Source organism: Aspergillus welwitschiae (assembly GCF_003344945.1).
Source record: "Aspergillus welwitschiae strain CBS 139.54b unplaced genomic scaffold BDQ94scaffold_19, whole genome shotgun sequence".
NCBI lineage: Eukaryota > Fungi > Ascomycota > Eurotiomycetes > Eurotiales > Aspergillaceae > Aspergillus > Aspergillus welwitschiae.
In genome coordinates, this window is record NW_020798713.1 from 454067 (window position 1) to 470400 (window position 16334).

At 51.0% G+C, this 16334-nt stretch overlaps 6 protein-coding genes across 6 annotated transcripts; 3 read left to right on the forward strand and 3 right to left on the reverse strand.

Annotated features, from left to right (window-relative positions):
- Positions 1-26: 26 nt before the first annotated feature.
- Positions 27-1282, reverse strand: BDQ94DRAFT_145296 (RidA family protein). The gene is made up of 3 exons (XM_026766615.1): positions 1086-1282; positions 481-1010; positions 27-415 (listed from the first exon to the last, which is right to left on the reverse strand). Exons 1-2 carry the CDS (start codon positions 1193-1195, stop codon positions 716-718), a joined length of 405 nt encoding a protein of 134 aa, XP_026625479.1. The 5' UTR covers positions 1196-1282; the 3' UTR covers positions 27-415; positions 481-715.
- Positions 1283-1627: 345 nt separating this feature from the next.
- BDQ94DRAFT_145299 (beta-N-acetylhexosaminidase) lies at positions 1628-4425 on the reverse strand. The gene is made up of 2 exons (XM_026766616.1): positions 4181-4425; positions 1628-4133 (listed from the first exon to the last, which is right to left on the reverse strand). Exon 2 carries the CDS (start codon positions 3741-3743, stop codon positions 1929-1931), a length of 1815 nt encoding a protein of 604 aa, XP_026625480.1. The 5' UTR covers positions 3744-4133; positions 4181-4425; the 3' UTR covers positions 1628-1928.
- Positions 4426-4808: 383 nt separating this feature from the next.
- On the forward strand, positions 4809-8447 carry BDQ94DRAFT_171221 (DEAD/DEAH box helicase; the record flags this gene model as incomplete). Its single annotated transcript, XM_026771700.1, has 1 exon — positions 4809-8447. One exon carries the CDS (start codon positions 4809-4811, stop codon positions 8445-8447), a length of 3639 nt encoding a protein of 1212 aa, XP_026625481.1.
- Positions 8448-9186: 739 nt separating this feature from the next.
- BDQ94DRAFT_179387 (flavin-containing monooxygenase) lies at positions 9187-11468 on the forward strand (the record flags this gene model as incomplete). Its single annotated transcript, XM_026773365.1, has 9 exons — positions 9187-9847; positions 9912-10036; positions 10083-10265; positions 10313-10409; positions 10454-10525; positions 10585-10623; positions 10687-10916; positions 10988-11216; positions 11288-11468. The coding sequence occupies 9 exons, from the start codon at positions 9187-9189 to the stop codon at positions 11422-11424; spliced, it is 1773 nt and encodes a 590-aa protein (XP_026625482.1). The 3' UTR covers positions 11425-11468.
- Positions 11469-11605: 137 nt separating this feature from the next.
- Positions 11606-13577, reverse strand: BDQ94DRAFT_179389 (putative extracellular lipase; the record flags this gene model as incomplete). Its single annotated transcript, XM_026773366.1, has 5 exons — positions 11606-12643; positions 12707-12878; positions 12929-13001; positions 13051-13196; positions 13240-13577. 5 exons carry the CDS (start codon positions 13575-13577, stop codon positions 11606-11608), a joined length of 1767 nt encoding a protein of 588 aa, XP_026625483.1.
- Positions 13578-14488: 911 nt separating this feature from the next.
- Positions 14489-16302, forward strand: BDQ94DRAFT_42338 (WD repeat protein). The gene is made up of 7 exons (XM_026775728.1): positions 14489-14622; positions 14694-15054; positions 15147-15246; positions 15334-15400; positions 15474-15811; positions 15885-16029; positions 16101-16302. The coding sequence occupies exons 2-7, from the start codon at positions 14748-14750 to the stop codon at positions 16251-16253; spliced, it is 1110 nt and encodes a 369-aa protein (XP_026625484.1). The 5' UTR covers positions 14489-14622; positions 14694-14747; the 3' UTR covers positions 16254-16302.
- Positions 16303-16334: the final 32 nt, after the last annotated feature.

Consider the following 16334-nt stretch of genomic DNA (forward strand, 5'->3'; position numbering starts at 1 on the left):
ATAGTTACGTCTAGTTGGAAAATTGAGAAGCCCCAGTGCAGGTCATGAATGATATAGCGTTCAAGACCGTCTACTGGACACCCGTGGCGGCTGGCCGAGTGGAGATTATGGGGGGTATCTGGTATCAAGATCTGGTGTTTACTTCCCTTAAGAAGACAGATCTTCCTTGTTTCCATAATTTTTATCGCTCCTTGAGGAAGCAGCCGCCCCATCTTTCTTTTCTCCAGCGGTACACTTGGTGATGATTGTGTGACTGCCGGGGAACAAGTGAATCAATGGTTTCCGAGACTGACATGTGGAACTTCCCCGACCACACCCCCAATATGCCAAGACTTTTCGGGAATGATGCCCCAATAGCCGGACGGATTCGTAATATCCCCAACATCTGACTAGGTTGACTATGAACCCCTTGGTAGTAAGTATTCGCCAATGATGTACTTTAATTGAGTTTGTTAGGGAGTTAGCTTACCTACTTGCCAGATAACGCATCAATGGCCCCTCTTTCGGGATGCTACGTTCCGCCCGCATCATGTTCACGACGTATGAAACCCAGATGAAACCCAGTGGATGATGACTGCTCTCCGTGTGCCGGAGGAAAACAGACTACAGATCAGGCAGAAGCTATCAACAGCCTATTGGTTTTGTTTTTTGAAGCACAGATTTACATAGCGAACTCAAAAGAAGAGAACAAATAGATACAATATTTCAACTATCGCTAAGGAACATGCGCAGTGACTTCAATTTCAACCCTCATATCATCGTAAGCCAACCGCGACACGCCAATACACGTCCAAATAGGTTGGTGGTTGGGCATATACTTTTTCAAATTCCGAACCATTGCGTTCAACGCCTCATCGTTGAGAGGAAGGTGATAAGAGTTAACGCGATACACTTGACTCCATCCTTGACCACCAGCGCTTTTCAGGGTAAGCTCGACATTCGCAAAAGCCTGGTCAATTTGGGCGTTAATTTCGGTGTTGATCTTTCCGGTCGAAGGATCCCATCCACCTAGTTTAAGGGTTAATAATCCATCGATGTCATAGGATTATAACAGGACTGGGATGGAACATATGAGCTACAAACCTTGACCGGAGCACTCGATGCGATCCCCTACTTTAACTGCCTGGCTGTAGTAAAGGTCCGTTTGGCTGCGAGTGCCATAACCAGGGTATGCGTAATACTGAAGATGAGACATAATGATACTTTATGACGACGATTGGTGTTTTGAACGAAGATGATGGGTGTTTCGAGCCAAAGGTGACTTGCTCACTTTGGTAGTTTAAAGTCTGGTTTACAATGGGAACGGTAAGAAGACATGTCCTAGCTTTTGTATCATTTCATGGTGGCCACACAGCAAGTCAATATGGTTTGATATCATCGGCTTGGCATTTTGGGGGGCTGTTGGAGGTGTTGGAGGTACTGCAGGAGGCAAATGTTTCAAGCCGGGGGAACCTTCCCCAACGACATGTGACTAAATTTATTTCTTGCTGTGAATATTTGAAGGAATAGCTTCATTTGATTTGCAAGCTAAGTCGTAAGACCTAACTGTCGCTTACTGTGTGAACATTGTATGGTTCACTGGTCCACCTCATTTCGGAATGATCAAACCATCTTGGGTCGTCACCCTCCCACATTTTGTGTTTTTAAGGGAGCTTCTGTTCCACTAATCCAGGACATCCCGACTCATAGACTTTCGTATCCTGGCAGTAGCCAACAAGAAAAAAACCTTTTAATACTATATAATGAATCTTACAGTTTGTTCGAGTATCGGATTGTCTAACTGCTATATCACGAACATACTGATAACATTCTCTCAGGACAAGAACGTAGACACGAAACTCGGTTTTAGGACTAGATTAATATGTGTGGTTAAGATCGTCAGCCATATCGATCCCTTATGTCATGTCAATCGCCGTTCTCAATCCAATTTACTGAATTACACTCTGGTTGCGATACAAGTCGCAGGTATGTGGGCGCTGCACACAGTACTTAGGAACCAGCGCTTTCGCCTGCACCCCATTGGCCACCAAGTACTCGCGGAAGTTCAAGATACGCTGCGTCATCAGCGTCGTGCGCTTATGTCCATTCTCGTCCCGATTCCCAGACCATACCAGCTCTGCCAGAGCAGCGGCGCGCGGCCAGAACAGACTAGAGACAGTCACATCATCTACTTGTTCCGACCAGAGGGGTGCCTCCGCGCCCACGATGTGCTGGGCCTGGGCGTCAGTCAGATTCTGCGTGAAGTCATAGTCGTAGATACGCTGCCACGTCTTGTACGGCGCACACCACGAGCCTCCGTTGCCGCCATAGTTGAAATTGGGAGTGTTTGGATCTGGATTGCTCATTACATCGTATCGGGGATCGTTGGTTAGAAAGCCACCCATCCCACAGTCCAGATACATGAAGTCCGATGATGACACAATCACATCGTAGCCTTTGGCAGTCAGCTGATTGATGTAATCCAGCCCGTTGTTCCAGGTTTGCATCACGATGTTTGTGGGTACATCATGCGCATGCTCCGTAGATAGCACGATATCTTCCCACATAACCAGCTGCCGCGAGGAACTGTAGTTCTGGAAGATCGGTACTGCGTGGTCTACCCAGTACTGGGCCAGATCATTGTAAGTGCGCGACGGATCCTCTGCGAACCACTGAGTGACGTAGCTGCTGAAGTTAAAGCAGTTCGGCTGAATCTCATCCGCTCCAACATGGAACCAGTTGTCCGGGAAGATACTGGACAGCTCATTATATACCTCTCGGACCACATCATATGTGCCGTTGTAAATGATGTCCATTTGACCGGGTGGGGGTTCTACCGCGGTATGCAAGGCATAATCATCATTAGACCACCAGGAATCCACGCAGGTGACCATCTGGGGGTCAACCTGTTTCCAACCCGAAGCGGAATGGCTGGGCATATCAATCTCAGGAATGACCCGTACGCCGCGTGCTCGGGCATACGCTACGATATTGCGCATGTCGGCGTGTGAATATACCTCGCGCGGGGAGTAGGCATCATGGATCATCTCTGGATAGGCATCAATCTGCACTGGCCACGATTGGGTGTCTTCCATGTGCCAGTGTAGAACATTGAGCTTAGAAAGTGACATGCCGTCCAGCTGCTCATAGATCTTGCTAACTGAGATAAAATTTCGACCAGTATCAAGCATGATACCCCGGTAAGGATAGAGCGGCGCATCCTGGATCTTAACTGACTGCTCAATTATCAAGCCGCCCTGTCCGTCAGAGATGACCAGCTGCTGGAGAGTAGTAAAGGCATGGAGTGCTCCCCAGACAGTGGGTGCCTCGATGACGACTGAAGTAGCGCTCTCGGTGACCTCCAGTGTGTAAGACTCGTCAACTCCATGCTGCAAATCCGCGTCAAGATCAGCCACATTCACATCAACAAACTGCAGCGATGGCAGTGCCTGCGAGGACCGTTTAGTGACCCCGGCCGCGGCCGTCGCGGTGGGAAAAGGTTGATAGGATGACATGGGGCCTTCGGTCGCTGCGGGTACCCATTGTAAGGAGACAATAGAATCCCATGCGCGATTCCATCCATTGGCGAGAATGAAGTCGGGGGTATCTTGCGATGCACGGAGACTGACAAAGCTTGCCAGCTGCTTAGGACCCGAAGAAGTCCAAGAAATGTTGCGCGGAGCTGGTAAAGGATTGACCTTAACGGCGGCGGCCCCGGCCACGAGCAGCGTGAGGCACGCCGGCCAGAGGCGAGCAAGGGGCATGGTAAAAGTGGAAACAGGGTACAATTAGAGGCAGGTTTGTTGAAGTGTGCGGAGAGGCATGGCGGGGAGATTGGGGTTAAGAAGCAAACAGGATAGTAAAGATCAGCAGTGGCTGGGGGCCGGGCGTACAAAGGGGAAGACAGAGGGGGCCAGGAAAACAGGCGTACGAAGCGGGGGAATGCATCAAAGGGAATGATTCGAAGCTAGTTTCAGTTGGCATTCCGTAGTTAATTAGTCCGGTTCTCGATAAGCATGTCCCCGCGGGTGATGTCCTATCCGTGGAAGGAGAGTTATTGGGTTCGGTCGCTTGCTTGCTATCGGTGAGATTCACTAGTAAGATAGCTAGTCAACTCGGTGTCGAATGCCTGCAGGAATGGTCGATCTACATCGCTTAATCGGTTAGTTCGGGAAGAGCATGGACTCAACCGAGTTCGTACTAGTTAGTAGTTAGTTCTTGAGTCCCATTCTCATGAAGAGCACAACCTCTGTTGCTATCCTCTGCGCCAGGAATGCCCCTAGCGATCTGCCTTGGGCACCACTCAGTATGAATGCCTGAGGCCATGACCATACTGTGTAAAAGCCGAATCAGCCACCCAACTTTGTAGACATCAGCCAATTAGTCTAATTAGTATGGCATGTCTTAAAGGGTAGGCAGGCATGGGCATTGCCGGTTGAACTCCACATCATTCTTGCCAATGAGACGCCTGAATTGAGGGAAGCCAAAGAGGAGCCTGTTTGCCCGTCCGTCAGCAGACCAGGCACAGACCGCAGTTGCAGAGACATGGCAGCGCCACTTTGCAGTCGAGTGCAACCCAAGACCAGGGTGAAATCGGGACCTGAAGCTGTCCTACTCGACGAAAGTCTGATGCTTGTCAATGGAAGTTGGGGTGATTTACGTGTGTAGATTCATAATGGCTGACAGTCACATGACTGGCGCGAAAATGACGTCGGCCCGACTGTCCACCGCGTCTCGGCGCGTCTTCCTGGCCGCCTGGCGATTATCCAGTCCAGCGATTTCTGCACAGGCTTGGACAGCCACGCAGAGGGGGACAAATCCCATCCAGGATGAATATTCATGACGCTGATGAGCGCCCGTTGAAGAAGAGGCGCTTTTTCGTGGATGATGAAGATCTCGCCACTCCCCAACCATCCACTGATTCTGTCACAGCAAGTCTCCACACGCCCGATTCCTCGTCCCTGACCGGTCAAGATGCCCAGCCACAGCCTACACGATCTAAAAATGGCCCGGAAAATACAAAAGCACTTTTGATGGATGATTCTACGCCGGTCGAGGATCATGCTGTGCCACATGTGGAGCAAGAGATCGTGCAAGCGGAACACCACAATGCAGATTCTAGGACAGAGGGTGCCCTACTACAGGTGGACTACGACGGGTTCGATATATCGACGTTCACAAGTATTATAGGGGAAAATCTCTCGGCAGATTCAATACAAAGAATCCGAAGCGCTGCTGGTGACGACCTTGAACGGGCGGTCAACATCTACTTCGATGGCTCTTGGAAGAAATCCCCAACTCCTCGTGCTCAGAATCAGACTACTCTTACGGCTCGCCAACGCCCGCTTCCTACACAACCCCATAAGATCGCTACTCCCCTGTCAGCAGCCTGTAAACCACACACCCAGACCCTACCGCCTGACAAGGTCACATCTCGCCCTGCGACTCAGCCTCCCTTAAGATACATAGGTGCGTTTGGTGTTGGAGCCTGGGCTACAAGGAGTGGAGCTGGATTCCTCAGACATGGGGATCTTGTAAATATTGAGCGTACACGGTCCCAGCCGCTCTCAAAGCGGAACCGTGCCGGGAAGCTGGTTTCTAATCAGAAGAGTGACGTTCTCACCCGGTTTACCACTAAATCAGGGCAGGAAATAGGAAGATTGCCCCGGGAAACAGCTGAATGGGTCTCAACCCTGCTGGATCAAAGGGTGTGTACATTTGAAGGTGTATGCGTATACGTGCCGGACCGGGTCCGGGTGAATGACACCATCTATCTGCAGCTGCGATGCTACTTGCGCATCGAGGCATTCCAGCCACGGATATTCAGTCAATCGATGGATGACAATAGGTCCGTTGCAATCTTCGAGGAGAAAGAAAGTGCAGATGAGAAAGCACTGCGGCTCCGCCAAGTGGCTCTTGTGAAGCTGTTTGATGAAATCCATCTTCAACCGACATCCGTCAATGACATGACGAGAAATCATAAGAAAGAAGGGTTGCTTCGTGCGGCGGAAATGGCTGAACAGCACGAGCGAGTGAAAAAAGAAAATCAAACAAATGACGACTCTTCGGAGGAGGACAGCCCTGAGCTTGAAGAGGATCAGCTTGATACCCTCTATAAGAAGGCTCAGTCATTCGATTTTAGCATGCCTGAAGCAGAACCTGCCTCGTCATTCACCTTGCATCTTCGAAAATATCAGAGGCAGGCACTATACTGGATGCTCGCAAAGGAAAAGGACAATAAGTCTGCAAGGGAGACGTCGCTGCATCCCTTATGGGAGGAGTACAGTTGGCCGTCCAGGGATGTCGACGACAAAGAACTCCCAGTTGTGGCTGGCATTGACCACTTTTACGTCAACCCTTACTCTGGCGAGCTTAGCCTTGACTTCCCTGTCCAAGAGCAGCATTGCCTTGGGGGTATCCTGGCAGATGAAATGGGCCTGGGTAAGACGATTGAGATGCTCAGTTTGGTCCACTCTCATCGCATTATGCCTCAGAGGTCCACTGATCTTGTGAGGTTGCCTCAGTCGGCCTCCGGGGTCGTACCCGCCCCATATACCACTCTTGTGATTGCGCCCACATCCCTCCTTTCGCAGTGGGAAAGTGAAGCACTGAAGGCTTCGCAGCCGGGAACAATGAACGTCCTCATGTATTACGGGGCGGACAAGAATATCAATCTTAAAAACCTCTGCGCTTCGGGAAATGCTGCTGGCCCCAATTTAATCATAACCAGCTATGGCGTTGTTCTCTCGGAATACCGTCAGCACATGTCCGCGTTGCTCTCATCTATGAGCTCCGGTGGCCTATTTTCCGTGGACTTCTTCCGAGTTATCGTCGATGAAGCTCATGTAATCAAGAACCGTCTGTCAAAGACAGCCAAGGCGTGCTATGAGCTCAAGGCAACCCATCGTTGGGTGTTGACAGGAACTCCCATCGTTAATCGCCTGGAGGACCTGTTCAGCCTTGTGAGATTTCTCAAGGTCGAGCCCTGGAATAACTTCTCATTCTGGAAGACATTTATCACAGTGCCTTTTGAGTCCAAGGACTATGTGCGCGCCCTGAACGTTGTGCAGAGCGTGCTGGAGCCCCTGGTCCTCCGACGTACGAAGACAATGAAGACCCCCGAGGGTGAACCTTTAGTGCCTTTACCACGTCGCACCATCACAATAGAGGAGGTCGAACTTCCCGACCAGGAGCGGGAGATTTATGATCTTATCTTTACACGGGCAAAGCAGACGTTCAATCACAATGTCGAAGCTGGCACTCTCTTGAAGTCCTATTCAACGATCTTCGCACAAATTCTCCGCCTCCGCCAGACCTGCTGTCATCCTATCCTCACACGCAACAAAGCGATAGTTGCAGACGAGGAAGATGCAGCAGCGGCTGCCGACGCAGCCAACGACCTCAAGGACGACATGGATCTTCAAGATCTCATTGATCGCTTCAAGGCATCCACCGAAGCAGCCGAATCCAACGAGCCTCAGGATCCATCCGCCAAATTCACTGCTCATGCATTGAAACAAATCCAAAACGAAGCCAGCGGCGAATGTCCCATTTGCTCGGAAGAGCCCATGATTGACCCTGCCGTCACGGCCTGCTGGCACAGTGCATGCAAGAAATGTCTGGAGGACTACATCCGCCACCAAACCGATAAGGGCATGGACCCTCGGTGCTTTTCATGCCGAGCACCCACCACGTCGCGAGACATCTTCGAAGTGGTTCGTCATGAAAGCCCTAATACCACACCCGAAGACGATATATATAGCAGTACTCCAACCCCCTCTCAAGCGCCTCCCCGAATAAGCCTCCGCCGTATCCACCCTCTTTCGCCGTCTGCCCATACATCTGCCAAAGTGCATGCCCTTCTCGCTCATCTTGCCCGCGTCCCTGCCAATACCAAATCCGTTGTCTTTTCCCAATTTACCAGTTTCCTCGACCTCATTTCCCCCCAACTCACCCGTGCGGGTATCCATCACGTCCGTCTGGATGGTACCATGCCGCACAAAGCCCGTGCGGAAACCCTCGCGCAATTCAACCGGGTCGAAACCTTTGCCGACCAAAATGAAATTGACAACGATGTCGACGCCAACGATTCCACCCAGCTTCCCCTCTCCAGGGCAAAGCACAGACACTCGACCGCCCCGCCCCCTCCCACGGTTCTTCTTATCAGTCTCCGCGCCGGAGGTGTGGGTCTTAATCTCACGGCAGCTAGTAATGTCTTCATGATGGATCCTTGGTGGAGCTTTGCAATTGAGGCTCAGGCTATTGATCGGGTTCATCGCATGGGTCAGACACGGGATGTGCAAGTGACACGGTTCGTGGTGAAGGACTCCATCGAGGGAAGAATGTTGAGGGTTCAGGAACGGAAGATGAATATTGCAGGGTCTTTAGGACTGAGGGTTGGTGGAGATGGCTCCGAGGATGACAAGAAGAAGGAAAGAATCGAGGAGTTGAGGTTGTTATTTGAATAGTTGAGGTCTAAGGGCATAGGGACAGAAGGCTTTAACGTGCGGCATATTACGATACCAACTTAGAGATAGATTCCGGATATGTTTTGTATAGCCGGCCGGTTTTGTATAACAGGTTCACATGATGGCCTATACAACAGTCCCATACTGGAATTCACATGTTATGAAAGTAGCACGCTCTCAGCTCCGGCTGAAGAGCTAGCAATGTGCAGTACTGACCTCCATTGCTCTCATGGTGATGCATAAGACTGACATTTGAGCTGATAACTGTGACGTCGGTTCGAGTCAAGGGCAACCATGCATGCGGTAATTACTTCCAATGATGGCTGACCGTCAAATGTATTCATGCGGATGCAAGGTTCACACGCACTTACGGACATCGATCAGACAGAAGAACTGCTCTGTTCACCGCCTATATGCTCAACATCGTGACAGGATCAGTCTTCTAGAACGATTAGATGCAAGCTTTCAATAACATGAAAGTGTGTTTTATACGGAATTCGTCAGCTAATTCTGGAATCACTCTCTGCATCGCAATCTCGAATATATCCAATATTTTCTCCCTCGCAACCAATCAATACACCAGACCTGCAGGATATCAGTAATGACCCCTTAACCCCACTGAGTTGGCCGAAGGGATGGTGCCTTGCTTACGGCACCGGTAGCATCCGAGTTAAGAACCCCGTGTCGGTCAGTCCAGTATTCTCCTCCTAAGCCTTCCTGTACGGTGGATCCCGATACCATGGCCAACCTACCCCAAGGTATCCTTCCGACCCTGCCTTGTGCCCTACCAAAAGCCGATCTGTCCAGCGACACCGATGCGGTTGGTATCGCGAAGGGCTTTAACATTCCATTCAGCAGCTTGTCGCTTGACCATTTCACCCCAGATGCCTTATGGCGAGATACATTCGCCTTGACTGGAACCTTACGGACGTTATATTCCGCTGCTGCTGTCCTAAAGGCATGGAATGATCGATGCCGTTCTCGCCAGGCAGGAAGCTTTCAGCTGAGCCCCGACGCCTCGCGGGTAGTATGTCCAGCAGCAGGAATAGGCTGGATTGAGGTCCCATTCATCTTTGAGACAGCAGCTATACCAGCGACCACCAGCTCGGGCTTTATCTCGCTGATCCCGGATGGAAATGGTAACTGGAGAATCTGGCTCCTCAGGACGATCCTGGACCAGTTCCAGGACCTGCCAAATGTGGATGAGTTAGAGCCTGGGCCCGCACCTACTAGGCAACCTCTTCATGAGGGAGCAGTGTACGAATGCGTGGTTATCGGATGTGGACAGTCGGGCTTGAGTGTCGCTGGTCGACTGCAGGCACTTGGGGTGTCATATCTGGTGGTGGACAAGGCACCTCGCGTGGGCGATTCCTGGCTTCAGCGATATGAATCAATGAAATGTACAGCCTCTTACTGACATGTTTTCCCTTCCATTGCTATTTTCTGTCAAGCTGACCGAAGCAGTACACTCTGTCCGAGATGCCGCCCAGCTCCCGTTTCACCGCACCTTCAACGAGGAATATCCCGAATTTATGAACAGGGAGGATCTGGCCCGTGGATACCAGGCATGGGCTGAGCGATACTGCATCGTATGCAGCCTCAACCAACCACTCAATACGTCGCTAACAAGTACAGAATATTTCATTCTCGACGGAGCTCACCTCAGGGACCTGGGATGACAATCGACGTAAATGGACTCTCCATCTGCGCCAGAAACAAGGCGAGCAAGTGACTACCAAGACCGTTACCTGTTCTCACGTCGTCATGGCCATTGGAGCTGGAGGGCAGGAGCCAGTCCGACCCTTTTATCCAGGGGAGGTAAGTTAACCATCCATTAGGTATCTGCTAATTTAACAATAAACCAGGATATATTCCAAGGCGATATCATACACACCGCACAATACAAGAGCCCTCGTCCATGGCAGGGCAAGCATGGTGTCATCATTGGGTCCGCTAATTCAGGTATGCCTGCCCATCAAAGCAATCAACCCTATCTAACAAGACAGCACACGATACGGCAGCAGATATGGTCGGAACAGGAATGGCCTCGATAACCATGATCCAGCGCAGCCGGACATGTAAGGAACCCACTCACACCCATAATGTACCCCTAACCCCCTAATATGTATTTCTCCAGGCATAATTCCAAAAGAATTCATGCCCCAACGAGCCCAAGGTACCTCCACCCTACCAACACCACACAAGCCAAACCATAATAACCCCCATATCCGCAACACAGGCACCCTCGCCGCCGACAAACAACAACTCTCCACCCCCCTAGCTGTAAACCGACTCATGAGCACCCTCACCCTAGGCGCCAAAATTGCCCAAAACCCAGAGCGCTTCGACGCTCTCGAACGAGCGGGGTTCAAAGTCGACCGAGGCGCCGAAGTCGTCGCGCACGTTCACGAACGCTACGGGGGACATTACATAGATGTGGGGAATTGTGCGAACATTGCCAAGGGATTGGTTTGTTACATACACTCACTCAGATTCTGCTGATGAAGATGGATCGCTGATTAGGGGTGGTTGTCATGCAGGTAAAAGTCAAGTCCGATAGTCCTCTCGCCAGGTTCACTCGTACCGGACTTCTCTTCGAAGATGACACGCATCTCCCTGCTGACGTGGTGGTCTTTGCTACGGGGTATAAGGGGAATGCCAGGGATACGGTGAAAGAATTATTTGGGAAGGAGGTGTATGATCGAGTTGAGGATTATTGGGGGCTTGATAAGGAGGGGGAGGTTAGGGGGGCGTTTAAGCCTAGTCCTCGTATGTTATGCACCCTATTGGTGTCTGCTTTGTTTTTGTGAGTGATTGAAGCTGACTGGATGGCAATGCAGATGGCCATATCTGGTTCATATCCGGAACTACGACGCATTCGCGGTACTTTTCTCGGTTCATTGCGCTGCTGATCAAGGCGGATATCGTGGGGGTGCCGGTGGAGGTGTATCGGGATACACCTGTTGCAAATGAGTAGATGTTAGGCGCGGATGCAACTAATGCACAATATATCTAGTCAGGGTTGAGAATCAAACAGCATGTCGTTCCATCTCAAGGTCTTCATCAGTGGTAGTATTTACTATCTACACACCAAGTAAAGTTCTACAGACAACTGCCACAATATATACATCCCCTTCCACTAGACTATATATGATTCATCACTCGGAAATCCCACTCCTCCCCGACCAAAATCCACACTCCCTCACCCCCCACTCATCCCTCTTCAACCTCGCCGCAACCCCAACTCCATCCCCCCCAGCACGTTCATCATTCCCCTCTCCAAACACCATCACCTCACCTCCCTCCCCACTATACCTCTTCCAAACCTCCCTCCCCTCATACCTACCCCCCAGAATATTCGGATCCCCATGCACCACAAACGAAGTCACATACGCATGGAACAACCCCGCAACCTCCCTCTGAGCCTCCGAAATATCCCTAACCGCAGGATTAAACGTCTCATACTCCATCTGATCACCATGGTTCGCGCCCCCAATAACAGTTTTATTCAACGCCCAGCGATATAAAAACACCGGCTCGTCACCATCATTATCATTGGCAACAAACCCCGCCGTCTGCCGTACCGGACACGCATACGCATAATGCCCATACGCCGCCTCCAGCCGCTTAAACTGCCTTCCTAAATTCGGGATCGGCCTTGTCTCGAGGTATGGCGACGCCGTAGCATATACATTTGGATCGGGGTAGATCTCATCTATGGTCTGGATATCGCTCTCGGGGTACGCGGGGAGGAGGGTTCGGAAGAACGAAGTGAAATCCTCGGAGAGGGAGAGGTTGCGAGGGACGTAGTATGTCCCCTCGTTCGAGTTAAATCCCGTTAGGATAGGCATCCTATTCCACTTTCCTGAGCGCCAGGCATCGATGGGCCGGCGGTGGATGATCTCGTGGTCGATGACGGGCTGGAAGGCCCAGCGGATGGAGGGGTTGTATTTGTCGAAGACGGAGATGGAGGCGGTGGTAATGGCTGAGGATGGGAGGGCGCGGAGACAGGGCAATATGGCGGAGTCAGGGAGGTTAGTGCAGCCCGTTTCAGTGATGAAGTCTGTGAATTGGGATTCGTGGAGGGAGGCGTTGTAGTGATGGACGGCGCGGGAGGTGGCGGCGCCGGATTCAATGATGGCGCGGTGAAAGAGGGGGGTGTTTGGTGGGTTGTAGTTCATGATGTGGTGGGCTATCTGGGAGATGTTAGTTTGGGGGTAGGGGACTGGGTTCTATTTGTATCTTAGAAGGGGGCATACGGAGTGCGCGCCGGCGGAGAGGCCGATTAGAGTGACTTGGGTTGGGTCGCCGTTAAAATGTGCGATGTTTTCTTGGACCCATTGCAGCAGGAGGATCTGGTCATGGAGGCCTAGGTTGAGGATTCCTTCTTTGGCGGTTAGGGTGGATGGAAGGAAGCCCAGGGCGCCGATGCTGATGGGTTGTTAGTTGAGTTGATTCGGAGGACAGGTTTGGGGACGTACCGGTAGTTGAAGCTGACTGCAACGAAGGGCTCGTCCGACCAGCCGACCATCGAGGCCGTGTTGTGTCCGGAGGCTGGATGTTTAGCTGTGGGTATATAGAGAACTGAGGCTGATACACCTACCAGTGCCGCGGTTGTAGGCTCCGCCGTGCACGTATACAGCGACAGGGAGTTTTCCCTGAGCGCCATGAGGCCGGAAGACATTGACTGTGAGACAGTCTTCATCACCACCTATGTCATTTGGATTCAAGAGCTGCTTTCCAGGGCACCTGAAAGGTCAGATATGATCTGAATGTCGTATAAGAAGCATACCTTGGGCCGAATTCACTAGCATCGATAACCTCGTCCGTCGCATGGACAGCCTCCGCACGGCGAAACCGTCTATCCCCAGTTGGAGGCAATGCGTATGGAATTCCTCGGAAAGCATCTACAGGGGACTTGAGCGTGTCTGTCAAGGTCGTGCCGACGACAGTGCCCTGGGGGATTATGACGCGAGGTCGATTATAGAGCACGACATCTTGTAGTGCGGCCGGGACCCACGGAGCGAGAATGGCTTGAATCTGCTCGGTTGGGTGGGAGGCAAGTTGCTGGGCAAATAGTAGGAGAAGGACTGGCAGCGAGGCCAGAGCAATGGAGCGTGCATTCAGCATGTTGAAGTGTAGTTTGTTCGGAGAAGGGCGGGGGACTTGTTCACTAGTTATTTATCATCGGTCCTACTTCTGAGGCCGAGGATATCTTTCTCATCTCCACTTGCCAATCTTATCTCCGCATCCTTATCGCTATCTCGGATACTTCTCCGGAATCGGGGTCGCAGACGCAGCAGGGTGACTGCATTGCTGCTAGGGTGCAGCATGATAACTATTGGGAGCTTGTATTGATATGTTGTGTATCTTTTTCTGTTGGGGATTACAAGATGTGGAAAGACTGTCTGAGATAAATATCATAAACATCTACAACACAAGTTTGAACGCCCGTGTTTCACTCTGCCTCACAAAGGGCCAGAAACTTGAAGAAAGTGTCTCGTAAAGAATCTAGCATAATAAAAATAGGTGCAGTCTGTCTAAGAGGCTTTCAAGTGATATGGCATCCCAATACTCATCGTCCCATTGTCCCATCCTGGGAAGTATATCATAAGTTACAAACGGTAAAGGTGTCCCGAGACCCAGAATATATATCCCCATGGCCACAGGACACTTTTCCCAACTCAAGCTACAGTACAAACAAACTGTCTCACTGGACACATAACTTATGAGATACTAAGGCAAAGGCAAGATATGTGGGAAGAAGAGCCGGATTGCTGGTCAGTGTCCCTTGCAATGCGAGCAATTCAAAGTCGCAGCACAACCCCGCATCGCAAAGCGGAAGCTGTGATATGGAATAGAGTGAGAAAGCGCCAATAGAAATGGTGAAACCGAGCTCAAGTAGCATAGCCAATAAGATGTCATCGTTGGAGGACTGTCGGGTCCCACCCGAGGCAGCAACGAGTGAATGCCAGATAGATAAGGCATCAACAACATTTGTGCAAAAATTTCGGAAGGAATCCCTTGGCTTGGCAGTGATAGTCCCATCATTCAGACACGGCGGAATATTCCAAAGCATTCGAATCTTCATATACTCACATCAACTATATACTGGGTTCCAGCTACCAAGCAGAACCATTCTTCTAAAGTAAAGGAGCAACATAGATATTACGTTGTTAGTAGAACCCCCTCGAGGCAGATGACCTGTCTATCAATAATTCACTAGAGACTAAACAGGCTCCCCAGGAAGTGCAATTGTGCGAAGATCATCTTTTGAGAGCTCCCCTATCTTCATAAATCATGCATACGCTCAAAGCCACTGCATCTTCCTCGCTGTCCCTGGCGGAAGGCCATTACATCTATGCGATTACTCCCGCATCCCCGGAGTCGTTCGCAGTGATATCATCGGATGATTCGCTTCGCGTATTTGACGCTAACAGGCTCGACCATGCGACCGTCATCGCGGCGAGTGCTCATGAGGGTGTCACGTCTCTAAAGACATATGATGCTAACCAGCAGGTGCTGGCCACGGCAGGAAGAGACAACAAGGTAAAGCTGTGGGATCTGCGCAGCGGCAAGAAGGGTGCTGTTGTGGAGTTGGAGACATGTAAGCCCTCCCTCCCCCAGAAATTCCTCTCCTCTTGTCTCCTATATCTATGCACAACTCTCATGATTACCCAATGCTAACCTTCCCAACAGCGAAACAAGCCCCCATATTATCTGTCGCCTGCTGTCCCGAAGTTCACGGAGTCGCAGCCGGAACAGAGCTCGTTTCATACCAAGCCATCGTCGCCTTCTGGTAAGCCAGCAGCTCACAATATGCGCACAGCTTTTTTCCACGAAGTACTACATTTATAAATTCACGAGCTGCTAACTGACGCCCCAGGGACACAAGATCCCCCGGCCAAACAAGCCTGCAATACGTGGAGAGCCACAACGACGACGTAACAGAGGTATAACCCAACCCAACCCAACCCAGAACTTCCATCCACACAAACGACCGACACCACTGACATAAAACCCCAGCTCCAATACCACCCCACCAACCCGACCCTTTTCCTCTCCGGCAGCACAGACGGTCTAGTAAACATCTACAACACAACCATCACCGACGAAGACGAGGCCTTGGTTCAAGTAATCAACCACGGCTCCGTGCACCACGCCGGCTTCCTCAGCAACAACACCATCTACGCACTCAGCCATGACGAGGTATTCTCCGTGCACCCGGCGACTGACCCCGATGATGCGGCCCAGGAGCCAAGTCCCATTCAGTTCGGGGATTTGAGGCAGCCGCTGGGGTGTGAGTATATTGCGCAGGTGTGTGTGGGAAGTCAGGGGGCGTATGTTGCTGGGGGGAACAAGGAGTATGTTTATCCCTTCCCCCACCTTTTCTCTTTTGATTTGGTTGTGGATGATGATGATGATGATGTTAACGAGTACTGTAACCTGGTGTAGGGAGAACCGTCTTGATCTTATCCCGCTTGTTTCGGAGCCCTCGTGGAGATTCGATCAGGAGAATCTGTGGAGGTTGCCTGGGGCGCATGGCGAGGAGGTGGTAAGGTCGGTGTATGTTGATGAGAAGGTGTGTATCACTTCTGAATATTATGTTTACGGGATTGATTGGATGGATGGAGCTGACGATAACTACTATAGTCGCACTCTGTGTTTACGTGCGGAGAGGATGGGGTTGTTCGTGCGTGGAAGCCTGAGGGTGAGGGGCAGGGAGGTGCTCAGGCGGAAGAGGCTGCGAAGGGATCCCGTAAGGAGAAGAAGAATAGGGAGAAGGGGAGGTTTAAGCCGTACTAGATCGTTTTATTGAGAGGTGAAGGATGATTAGGGGATTATTTTGTGCTAGAACGTTTCTGGTAGAAGTTTCATGGGAGTTCA

Coding starts and splice junctions, on each gene's coding strand:
- BDQ94DRAFT_42338 (XM_026775728.1), top strand. CDS start 14,748: ATGCATACGCTCAAAGCCACTGCATCTTCCTCGCTGTCCCTGGCGGAA. Junction 15,401..15,473: donor ACAACGACGACGTAACAGAG/GTATAACCCAAC, acceptor ATAAAACCCCAG/CTCCAATACCACCCCACCAA. Junction 15,812..15,884: donor GTTGCTGGGGGGAACAAGGA/GTATGTTTATCC, acceptor GATGTTAACGAG/TACTGTAACCTGGTGTAGGG.
- BDQ94DRAFT_145296 (XM_026766615.1), bottom strand. CDS start 1,195: ATGTCTCATCTTCAGTATTACGCATACCCTGGTTATGGCACTCGCAGC. Junction 1,011..1,085: donor CGCATCGAGTGCTCCGGTCA/AGGTTTGTAGCT, acceptor AACCCTTAAACT/AGGTGGATGGGATCCTTCGA.
- BDQ94DRAFT_145299 (XM_026766616.1), bottom strand. CDS start 3,743: ATGCCCCTTGCTCGCCTCTGGCCGGCGTGCCTCACGCTGCTCGTGGCC.